Source organism: Phaenicophaeus curvirostris, chromosome 4, assembly GCF_032191515.1.
Source record: "Phaenicophaeus curvirostris isolate KB17595 chromosome 4, BPBGC_Pcur_1.0, whole genome shotgun sequence".
In the NCBI taxonomy this organism is placed as follows: Eukaryota; Metazoa; Chordata; class Aves; order Cuculiformes; family Cuculidae; genus Phaenicophaeus; species Phaenicophaeus curvirostris.
This window is the reverse complement of record NC_091395.1, coordinates 37,752,389-37,764,847: the sequence shown is the minus strand read 5'-3', so window position 1 is coordinate 37,764,847 and position 12,459 is coordinate 37,752,389. Positions and strand designations below refer to the sequence as shown.

At 38.4% G+C, this 12,459-nt stretch overlaps 1 protein-coding gene across 1 annotated transcript in view; it reads left to right on the top strand.

Moving 5' to 3' along the window:
* CPE (carboxypeptidase E) overlaps positions 1–12,459 on the top strand; it is a 60,411-nt gene that overhangs the window by 36,267 nt on the left and 11,685 nt on the right. The window contains exons 2-5 of the mRNA XM_069855799.1: positions 1,876–2,072; positions 3,891–4,058; positions 5,729–5,846; positions 6,808–6,990. Coding sequence (XP_069711900.1) covers positions 1,876–2,072; positions 3,891–4,058; positions 5,729–5,846; positions 6,808–6,990 — 666 coding nt within the window. The remainder of the gene's footprint in view (positions 1–1,875; positions 2,073–3,890; positions 4,059–5,728; positions 5,847–6,807; positions 6,991–12,459) is intronic.

Genomic DNA, 12,459 nt, shown 5'->3' with positions numbered 1-12,459 from the left:
TGTTTTCATAACCCTTCTAAACAGTGTTAATGATTCTTTGAGGAAGGGGACAAGCAGTACCATGTGGGAAGCATATGTTTTTATTTCTTCATTTGAGCTAGGCTTGTAAAATTGAAGTGGGAGAGAAAGGCAGGTGGGATTCAGGAGAAATTATTTCTCCTTCGTGCTTCCTTAGTGATGTCCTAGGGGAAACCACAAATGCAAAATGTGACTATGTTCATGTTTACCACAGTAACAAATTCACCTGTTAGCTTGGGAAGCACTTTCCCCATAAGTAACATGCCAGTATACATATTCATGAGTATTTTAATTATGGGACTATGATGTGTAGTGCTGCATATGTTATTAAATGTTATCTATCTGTTTTAATGGGTTTAGGTCGATTGCATGGTCTTGATGATTAGACCTCTTACATTCACTGATATTAACATAAAAGAAAAAACAGTAAATGTAAGCTAAATGTCAAAAGAGGAAGTGTAGGGTTTTAGTCATAGTAATGGCATTGTGTATATCACAAAACCTGTTTCACTGAAGTTATTTCACTGAAACTAGAAGACTTTTTAATCTATGTGACGAAAAATTTAAGGGATGAATCCAGATGTACAAAAACATCTTAGTTGGAAGGAAACAAGTCATGGTATTAATATCTCACTGTCTGCTAGCATTTCATCAGGATTAAGGTTAACAAGCACAGGCTGAAGAGTCCTAAGTAGATATGGCTGTGTGCTTGATTAGCAATTATTTAGGTCTCATTTGTGCGACATTCTTCCTGGCTTGAATCTATCCCTGCAATAGTGCTAAAAGCTGTTGCTAAGTGTGTTCAAAGATTATTCAGAGCATGTATTGAGCAGAATATTTGATTAAAGCTGTTATAACGGAAGGACTGCATTTAAAAGATAAAGAAAAAAGCTTCAGTCCAGAAAACAGTGTATTCTTCATTTTAGTTCCAGGACAATCCTTTTAATCTCATTCAGGTGTTTATATTGTACCTCTCTGGAATTAGAGTAAAGATATGGCCTTTTGAAAGTTACGTCCTTCACAGCTTTGTCAGACCTATCTTGTGTGTTTTTCATGTTCAGGGCCATAAGAATGTGACTAACGAGGAACCAGGAATATTGGACTATTTATTTAGAATATATATAGAATATATTTTATACCTTGAATATTATATATGCATGTAAAATATATATTATATCAACATTACATATATGCATAAATATTCCACATATATATATCTTTACATATGTATGTGGAATATTTATGCATATATTTAATACTGGCCTGTTTATTGGAATGTTAAATGGGAATTATTAATTTTATGAGTTAGGATGTTGTGCTTGCTTCATGAAGTTTGATCTGACTAAAACAACTGCTGAATAAGATTTTTCAGATCACTAGGATCAACAGCTGTTCACTGACAATGCTTTGATAAGAAGAATTGCAGTTTAATGCAATGTACTGTGATGAGCTGAACCTAACCTCGGAGAGATCATTTAAGATAAGAAACTCTGTTAATGTTAGATTATGTATTAAAATAACTATCTAATCAAGACACTCTCGTAATATTGAGGCAACAATTGTATTAGATCTCAACAGTTGTGATACTAATGGCTGGGCGTAGGATTTATTTTGTCATACTGTGTTTTTGCCTGGTATTCTTTCTATACATTTGGGAAACAGCTGAATATAAATTACTATTTGTTTAGCCAGAGTTTAGAAAAAAGCCTAAATCCACTTTCCCGAAAGAGGCCTGTAGCTTCCTGTGGAAATTGTGAGCTGTAATAATGATACCTGCAACTCAAGTGTGCTGTGTGATCCAATCCATGGGTGATTTATATGTGTTGTTCTATGACATGTTCTTCCTTTTTCTTGCAGGGGAGCCGGAATTTAAATATGTTGGGAATATGCATGGGAATGAAGCTGTTGGAAGGGAGTTGCTCATCTTCTTGGCACAGTACTTGTGTAATGAATACCAGAAGGGAAATGAAACTATTATCAACTTGATCCATAGCACACGTATCCATATCATGCCATCATTGAACCCGGATGGCTTTGAGAAGGCAGCATCCCAGGTTTGTAAGGCTATGCATATAAGAATAGTTATCAATGTATATATCATCCTTAAGATCATAATGACACTTGAACTAGTAATTTTACAGATGAACTGTTATTGGTGATTGTTGAATGGAACAATAACTGAAATATTTCCTAATAGTACAGTAGGCTTGTTCTGTTTAACAAGGAGGATTTTATTTTTGGGTTTTCAACAAATAGTCATCCCTCTTGTGATGGAGTTTACTGTATTTTAAAATACAAAGATGTTTGTTTCATGCAGCCTTTCATCTAAGTTCACTGACTGAGCTGCTTCTTCAACAAGTAATTTCTAGTAATACATCATATTTCAAACATGGTAGAAAAAGGAAAGTTGATGTTACCTTTAAGAATATTGTTATGTAATTGCACTTAGACGAATTATTCATGTTCATCAGAGCTTAATCCCCAAACAAGCAAACTTAGTGTGCCATCTTTTTAATATGAATAATTTTTATTCTAAATTTCAGGTCAGAGATACTTTAATTAAGTATTAGTCAAGAAAATTTAGCATGTATTTTAGGATGACAGCTCAGTCAAGAAACATGTAAAGTGTTAATGCATAATTAGTGAGTAGAGACCAAATAAAACTCTGATATGGCTTCTGTGTGTATTATATTCTAAACAAAAATAAGAATTTTCTTGTTTTACAAGGTGTATGTATTTTTTAAATCAATATGGAAACGTTGAATCTCTTTATGTGACTGTTTATGCTTACATAAGTTAAACTTTATTAAGATCTTTAAGAAACTGATTCTCATTAAGTCTTTAAAAACAAACCTCAAACCACAGAACTGTTTTAAACCATATTCGGTTGTATGTCTCCCTCTGGTGGCAATTTAGCAGAAGCTCTCCTCAAATTGGTGCATTGTTTTACTTGTTTGAAATCTCTCTCTGTAGAGATTCTGTAATATAATTTGAAACTTTTGCTCCTTAGTCAAGGCACACTTGCTTTTACATGATTGCTCTACAAATTGCATATGATTTATAATACGTTTTGGTTTAGCGTCGCTATTTCTCTGGTTTAGAAGTATATTGATCCTGTACACAGAGTGTGGTAGTGTCATCAGTATACCCTAGGAGTAAAACTAATAATCAAACTAAACCTGCTTTTGAAGGTACTGAAAGATTACAGAGACAAGCTAGGGAAAACTATGTACTCTGAAGGCAATTTCTTAATGTAACACAGAATCTATTTTAGAAAATCAGCTTAAAAAATATATTTGCAAAAATTCTCACTGCATCTTTATTCAGTGTCACCATTGCACTGAACTAAGCTGACACATAGCACAAAAATAAAAATCTTAGGTAAATAAAAGTTAAGCTCCTTCTTTAGCTTGAAGCTATTTAGAGGAAGTTTGAAATCGGAGCAAAGGTTCCTTGCGAGTGGCTGATAAATCTACGGCTGCTTTGAGGCTCGCTAAAATGAGGTCTAATTCGTGATCATGAGGCAACAGGGAAAAGCCAGGTCTCTGGGGAGGACTCAGCAGGTACTGGAAAGTCTGATGCTGCTGGTAATTTTGTCCATTCTTAGTCCAGATCTGCCACTATGAGAATTATCCTCTCCTCAAAGACCCTCAGTGAAATAGAGGTAGGCTTTGTTCCCACAGAGAAATAAGGGTGACTCAGCTCCTGGTGCTTCAGAAATTTTTACTCCCATGTTACATTCTTATTTTTGAGAACATGAGAAGTAAAGCCATGAATTGAATTGGCATAGCTAAATATACGCACATAAAACTTCATATGTAATTTCCTGAATCTACTTGTTTCCCTTTTTTTTGTTTTCTTTTCTCATTCAGCCTGGTGAACTTAAAGACTGGTTTGTTGGTCGAAGTAATGCCCAAGGAATAGATCTAAACCGAAATTTCCCTGATCTTGATAGAATAGTCTATGTTAATGAGAAAGAAGGTGGCCCAAACAACCACCTGCTGAAAAACATGAAAAAAGCTGTGGACCAGAATCCTAAGGTAAGTAGGAGCTAAATATCAGGTCACTTACGTGTCCATCTCTTCTCTTTTATGCAAGCAGACACATAGCAACCTCCCAGAGCTGTGTATTGTCCTTATGATTCATGTTCTTCTAAATAATCATAGAATAGTTAGGGTTGGAAGGGACCTTAAAGATCATCTAGTTCCAACCCCCCTGCCAAAGGCAGGGACATCCTTCTAGATCAGGCTACTCAAGGCCCCTTCCCACCTGGCCTTAAACACCTCCAGGGATGGGGCAGCCACAACTTCCCTTGGCAACCTCTTCCAATGTCTCACCACTGTCATGGTGAAGAAATTCTTCCTAATGCCTAGTCTAAATCTGCCCCTCTCCAGTTTATACCTGTTCCCCCTCGTCCTATCACCACAAGCCTTTATGAATAGTCCCTCTCCAGCTTTTTTGTAGGCTCCTTTCAGGTACTGGAGGGTTGCTATAAGATATCGTCTGAGCATTTTCTTCTCCAGGCTGAACAAGCCCAGCTCTCTCAGCCTGTCCTCATAGAGAAGGTGCTCCAGCCTTGTAACCCTCCTCTGGACCCTTTCCAACAGCTTCATATACTTCTTACGTTGAGTATTCCATAACTGGACACAATACTCCAGATGAGGTCTCACAAGAGAGGAATAGAGGGGCAGAATCACTTCCCTCAGCCTGCTGGCCGTGCTTCTTTTGATGCAGCCCAGGATACGACTGGCCTTCTGGGCTGCAAACGCACATTGCTGGCTCATGTCAAGCTTCTCATTGACCAGCACCTCCAAGTTCTTCTCTGCAGGGCAGGTCTCAATCACATCATCCCCCACTGTGTACTGAAAACGGGGATTGCCGTGACTCAGGTGCAGGACTTTGCACTTGGCCTGTTGAACCTCATGAAGTTCTCAGAGGCCCACTTCTTCAGCCTGTCCAGCTCCCTAAATATTTTGTTAATTTTTAAAAATTTATCTATCTGATGATTTTTGAAGTTTTTCCCCAAATGGCATATTATAGTAGACCTGTTCAATCCATATTGCTTAATCCTTAGACAATTTCTTACCCAAAACATGTTTTATTTTTAAGGCTGGAAAATTATTCTTGTAGATATTCTACATTTTCACCATTACCAGAAAACCACTTGTGTATTGTGCTTAATTACATTGCTGACTAGATAGCTAGTCTCACATGTAACACATGCTTAAGCCTTGAATATACAGGCAAATATGTGGAAGGATTTTCATCTTCTGTGTTTACCCTCGTAGGAGGTTCTAGAAATTATAGTGTTGTGACTGCAGTCTCAAATTCAGATTATTAAAGGAAATAATTTTCTGTTCAGGAATAGACTACATTCTACCAACATTTATTTTGAATTAGTTTATTTTCATTCGGTTAAAATTTGGTAGAGTTTTTAGCCATAATGGGAAAAGTAAAATATTGAGATGGCTTTATCTGTGGTCTCATTCTGAGAATTTACACTAGTTTTGGACTTACATTAATCTACTTAGACCAGTTCTGTTGTAAAGGACTGGTCTAGTCCTCTCTGAAGCCAAAATAAAATTACCTGCTCATTTAAATGGCTTGCAGAACACAGGTATGATAATAGTTAAGCCTAATATATTAAACTTATTTAGTTACTATATTGAGTTATCAATTTTTGACTGCTGGCAATGCTATTTTGTTGTAGCTTGCTCCTGAAACAAAAGGCATCATTCACTGGATTATGGATATTCCCTTTGTGCTCTCTGCCAATCTTCACGGAGGAGACCTTGTTGCAAACTATCCTTATGATGAGACTCGGAGTGGTATGTAGTATGAGTTAACGTGAAGTAGTAGGAGGTATAAATTATTTTCTGTCCGTATTTCACTGCTACCTAATATCCACGTTGTAAATATCATGTTACAGTAGTGTAATGACTTATTTTAATCACATTTAAAGCTGGTCATTGTATGACTGTGTTTCTAGTTTTGAAGATAGTTTGTTTCAGTAGAGTTACATCACGAAAATGATGTAATACTTGAAGTTATCATGGTTCCTTGGATATTTTAATCAACGCAACTTAGCATTTAAATTAGCTGGGGCTATTTGTACCTTGTTAACTGAAGCAAGAGAGGTGTGTCTAGGCTGCATGTATGATCTAAGGTTTATCTACTTGTACCTTTAAAAAATGAATTTCTGAAAGCAGTAGTGTGCTGTTAAAAAAACTCTGTAATTGTTTCCACTTTCTCAGTATTGGTCTCATACAAAAAAGGATCACATTGTGGCAGTGATGTTATTATTTAGTACACATCAATATTGGTTTGTTTTATCTGCCACTAGGGGATGTGCATGACTGAAACGGTCATGAGATGATGGTATTGTTTGTGATTGTCTTCCTTCAATCTACTTTCTCACAGTTTTAATTGCAAATCCCTTTAATAGTAGATTGTAAAACTCTTGAGGGAGACATCTTTTTCTATGTACTGTGTGTTCTTCTAAGAAACTAAAGCCTAGAATAGCTTAGATTTCATGGTGCGCTTTGAAATGAATGTTTTCATAAATATTAAGAATGATACGAGTAGCTATCTTAATAATAGGGCAACCTGGTATAGGCAGTTGAGGAAGTATTGGGGAAATGTTAATGTTATTAAGGTAATGCTGTATTAGATTGTGATGTTCTATGACACTTATCTGTGTATATGGAGTTTCCAGGCACAGTCCTGCTGTAATCTTGGTGTGACTGCCCTTTTAATAATCTTTGTTCCTGGATTTTTTTTTCTCCTCAGGCAGTGCTCATGAATACAGCTCCTGCCCTGATGATGCCATTTTTCAAAGCCTGGCTCGCAGTTATTCTTCTTTTAATCCTGCTATGTCTGATCCAAATAGACCACCATGTCGTAAAAATGATGATGACAGCAGCTTTGTGGATGGAACAACTAATGGTGGTGCGTGGTACAGCGTCCCAGGAGGTGAGTCCTACTATGTATGGGTTCAGTGTCACTGGTGGTTATTTTAAGCTTGAGTTTTCACTGGTTTAATTATAGTCTGGAATACCACCAGATTATGCACAACTTTTGATCTGTTTATGACTGAATCAAAGGCTGATCACTCAACTACAGTACGTCTGTAAAATCCCATAAAGCTAATTTTGACCCCTGTTAAAATATTCATCTTTACTGCTTTTTCTACAATGTTTCTTCAGTCAGGGTTCAGTTCATCGTGAGTTTAATAGTGGGCGAATGGTTGCTACGCTGTCATGATAACTTAAGATTGGCTTTTCTTTTTAAAAGAAGAGTAAAAAAAATGCCTTAGCAAACTCTACTGACTCTTCATTTTAACCTTAATAAGGAAAACACCAAACCTTGAAAGCAGTGGAGAAGCCTGGTTTTTGCACTGTTATTGGCAGGGGGAGTCTGGGCTTTGATTTCCATGGGAGCAAATTCCAGCTGTGAAGATACTTGTGTCTCCATACTTCCTGGCTTCATTAGAGTCTAATTCCTGCCCAGGAAGTCTAGTGTTCCCCTAGACTTCTGTAGAGCCTTTTGTCCTAAGAGGAACAGCAGAGTTACTATGGCCGATTCCACACAAATTTTCCAGAAATTTGGAACATTATTATAAGATGAGACATTTCATTGCTTTTTAACAATAATTTTGGTATGCCATTTTCTTTGTACTTTGAGGCAAAGAAGATTCTAGGTATCTAAATCTTTAATCAGTCTCTATGCCTTATAAACTAGGACAAAACCTGGGAGTGAAAAATTGAGCTGGGGATTTATGAGCTAGAAACTCAGCTTGCAGGCCATGATACGCATGCAATGGGTGTACTCTGTCTGGACTTATGTAAAGCCTTTGACATGGTCCCCCACAACATCCGTCTCTCAAAACTGGTGAGATACAGGTTTAATTGAATTGGTTGGATGGTCGCATCCAAAGAGTACTGGTCAGTGGCTCGATGTCCAGGAGGAGATCCATGAAAAGTGTTGTCCCTCAAGAGTCCATACTGGGACCAGTGCTGTTTAATATTTTCGTCATTGAAATAGAGAGTGAGATTAAGTGTACCCTCAGCGATTTGCAGATGACACCAAGCTGAGTGGTGCAGTTGTCACCGCATGCCGGGAGGACAGGATGTCATCCAGAGGGACCTGGGCAAGCAGGAGAGGTGGGTCTGTGTGAACCTCATGAGGTTCAACGAGGCCAAGTGCAAGGTCTTGCGCCTGGGTTGGGGCAATCTGCTGTTTCAGTACAGGCTGGGGGATGATGTGATTGAGACCAGCCCTGTGGAGAAGAGCTTTAGGGTGCTGATTGATAAGAAGCTTGAAATGATCTGGCAGTGTGTGCGCTCTCAGCCCAGAAGGCGAACTGTATCCTGGGCTGCAGCAAAAGAAGCAGGGCCAGCAGGTTGAGGGAGGAGAATCTCCTCCTGTGTTCCTCTCTTGTGAGACCCCACCTGGAGGACTGTGTCCAGTTCTGGGTCCCCTGACATAAGAAGGGTATGGAATTATTTGAGCAGGTCCAGAGGAGGGCCACAAAGCTGATCCGAGGGCTGAAGCACCTTCCATATGAGAACAGGCTGAGAGAGTTCGGGTTGTTCACCCTTGAGAAGAAAAGGCTCTGGGGAGACCTTATAATGGCCTTCCAGTACCCGAAGGGGGCCTACAGGAAAGCTGGGGAGGGACTTTTTACAAGGGCATGGAGTGACAAGACAAGGGGGAATGGCTATAAATTGGAGAGGGGAAGATTTAGACTAGACATTAGGAACTTCTTCAAGATGAGGATGGTAAGACGCTGGAACAGATTGCCCAGGGAAGTTGTGGATGGTTGCCTCCCTGGAGATATTCAAGGCCAGCTTGGATGGGGCCTTGAACAGCCTGATTTAGTGGGTGGTGTCCCTGCCCATGGCACGGGGTCTTGGAACTACATGATCTTTAAGGTCCCTTCAAACCCAAACCATTCTATGATTCTATGATAACTTTGAAAACACATACTAGTTTTATTGTTTACTTTCCTCCTAATACTCAGTAACAGTCTCTGAATGAAGGAAACTCTCACAGTATTAGGACAGCTTAGGTGGTTTCCTAACTCTGCTCCTTTTATAGTAGAGGGGATACTGGAAGAGGAAAATAATTAAGCTCATATGAAGAAAGTAGAAGCACAACAGTGAATGGTAGTCCTCACATTACTGCCAGCAATCACCTGCTTATTCTTAGAGCTGTTACCCCAGATCTTCACAGGACCAGCATGTTCCCTCTGCTGTGGTACCACAGGTACCAGCGACTGGGTGTAAGATAAAAATCTTGACATTTCTGAATATGACTTAAAAGCAAAAATTCTCTTTCGTATGAAGCTTTCCACAGACTTTGAATTGGACCCATTGAGACACTTATGACAAAGCAGAGTTTGCATAATTTGAAAAAACCTTGGTATAAACAAAACACTGAGAGTTTTAATAGTTAAATTTTGTTTCCAGTCAGTCGAAAAAAATCTTAATGAAATATTAAGTGTTAACCATAAAAACATAGACATATTTAACTTCAGCTTTTTTTTCCTTTGGAAAATGCTATAAAAAACAGTGTTTCCATTATTTTGTTGAAATGCTTTGATTCTGACTAAAATGCACATGCCAAAAGCACATTTTTTTCCATTGGAAAAACTTGTTGGAAAGTTTGAATTATTTCCTCCTTTTGGATCTTGTTTTAAGTTAGACTGAAAATTCCCCAAGTGAGCCCTTTTTTTCTCATGAATTTGTACAGAAGATAGTAGACAGAAATCCTAGTTCTAAGTGAAATATAGTGCAGCTAGTAAAAACAGAGAGGCAAAAATGTATTTTGGACCATATAGCATGGATTGTTTTTTCTCCAAGTGTAGAAATCAGCTGGCAAGCTGAACAAAACCTCCATAGTACTGTTTGCCACAGGCTGACTTAAAAAACAAGCAAACCAAAAATAATTCAGTGAAAGCAGTTTTTTTGTTTCCCTGTCTAGTGCTAAGGAAAATAACTAAACATTTCTTCACTCAAGTCAAAATTGTCTTGTGAGCTTGAGTCCAAACAGCTCTGTCCAGAAACTGAAATGTGGCATCTAGTTCATCCATTTTATCAGTGGCCTTTAGCTACATGTATGGTAACACATTCAAAGTTAGCAGCGCTATAAGCTCTTGAAAAGCCATTTGTATTGCTTTATGAAAAGTATTTCATTGTATATCCTTACCAGAGTTCAGTATTTATCAAGAGAAACTTTCTGAAGACCTTGTCTCCATGGTATCTGCTCTGGTTCAACGCTAAGGTGGTGCTCCTCTGCCTTTGTACCTTTGGGTTGCTCTGGGCTGTTCTGGTCCTGAGAGGGAATGTGACAGTAGTTCAATGTCCTGTGGGCATCTACAGGTTAGGCTTGCATCCCTGCATGATCTCTCTGGGTTGACTGGAGGCAAAATAAAAGAGGACTTGCCAGAAGTTTATAGAGAAAGGAAGAGAACTGAAACAATGTGACTGGGAATAGAGATAGAAAATAGGTGAGAGTAGGTACTGGAGCTGTGTTTGGTGCAGAAAGCAGTGCATGGCTTTAGCAGAGCAGTGGTCAGGGTGGGAAAAAAGAAAGAGTGAAAGACAGCTGAGCTAAGTGAGAGAGGCTGTGCTCTCCTAGATGCTGCCTTGGACAGTACGTCATCATACCAAGAGCTCTGACTTAGGAAGGACTGATATTTCTTTCTAATAAATTACTAAAGCTGCTCTTGCCTTATAGAGCTTATTATGGTGCCCCCAGTTGTGCTGCATCAATTTCTTTGCCATATCATTACCCTTAGGAACATGTACCTTCTGTAAAAGAAAGTACTACGTGGTGGGCCAGCAGCAGTCTTCATTGTTTCCTCAGTATGCAGGGCTAATATACGGGTGACTCTCTTATGTGAGTATGGGTTGCTTTTACGTGTGTTTTTCTGAATAGCTGGATTCTTTCAGTAGGAAAGCTCAATGTCTGTTGGCAGGAAACTTTGGTAGCAGCCCTCGTCTCAAACTGGACGAAAGGATGAACCCTCCATTGCATTCATCTTCTGTCCTTCTCTCTTGTCAAACCTCAGGATTTCCTCAGCAACCTCAGCCAAGGTGGCAATTCTCCATTCAGGTTTTGAGCTGGAGACAGCAGATGCATACAGGAAGTTTGACACTTGCTTATGTCTCTTAATACACTTTTCTGTGTGGTTTTTCTCACCGTTACCTGTTTAACAGTTATTTTATTCTTTGGAGCAAGGTCACAGCTCCCCCAAGAGCATCTTTGTGCTAAATCTGAGACCACGGTGCCTGTTATACTTGCTTTGTATTAGTTGTCATCTGAAATTAGTTGATCCTTGAAGGTTTTTCAGAGAGCAGTAAGCAAAGACAGAGGTTATGCTTCTATGTCCAGGAAAGACCTTTTATCCACCAGACTCTAGGAAAAAACAAGCCTATACATAAGATCTGTGCTGTTTTTAGCACTGGTCTTCTCCCCACCAGTATATAATTAATGATTTCATTTATGCACAAGAAAGCCAAATTAAATTTATGCAACAACTTTAATTTTGGCATTTCCTTAGCTGTTGCATGCATAACTTTTCAACATTGATAATGTATTTTTTTAATGTGTGGAATATCTGTTTGAAAATATAAATAAAAGCAGCAGATAGTAATTAATTACCAGCTAGACATATGCCTGTACTGTTTGTTCTGTTGTTACAGTCACCTGAGTCTAATCAGATTTGTGTCATTACAAAAATAGCATTTCAAAGCAGCTTATGTTGCTGTAGTATTAGACTATTGTTTGAGTGTCTCTTTATTTTCAGATACTCTCAAATTACTCTTGACACTCAATTAATTTGTTCCTAACTTGAGTAGCCTTTCATGTTACTGGTTTTGGAAGTAACGTTAGGTAAATTTTTTTAGTATTTTTTATGACATACATAAGAGGCATGAGTTCTTCCTATTACACAAAAGACTCAAGTTTATGCTGTCCTGCTAAAAGTATCTGCCTTTATATTTATAGAAGGTGAACTAGCTTAGTGCTGAAGCTTGTAGTTCAAAATATAATAATTCTGTTGCCTGGACATCAGGGCACATCCTACACTCCACTTCCTTTGTGATGGTTGGAGTTCCTTTTTTAAGAGATGAAGAAATTAATTTTGTCCCATATTCTAAGCTTATTGATTTAAATACTAGCATAGAGACACTGTGGTCCTTCAGGACACTGGAGCAGTGCAACAGAGGAGTTTTTGTGTTCCTCAGTTTCAAAGAAAAGTCCTACTTATGGTCAGCAACGAAAGGCATTCATTGTTGAATCACAGTTATATCTGAGGTCTGCTAGGCCTTTCTGATCTTCAGAAAGCCATCCCTGTTAAAGCATAATAAAGTTAGCTTTGTACTTTGGTAAAACAAGAGGCTTAGGGAATATGATGATGTGCACGCATGTGATGTA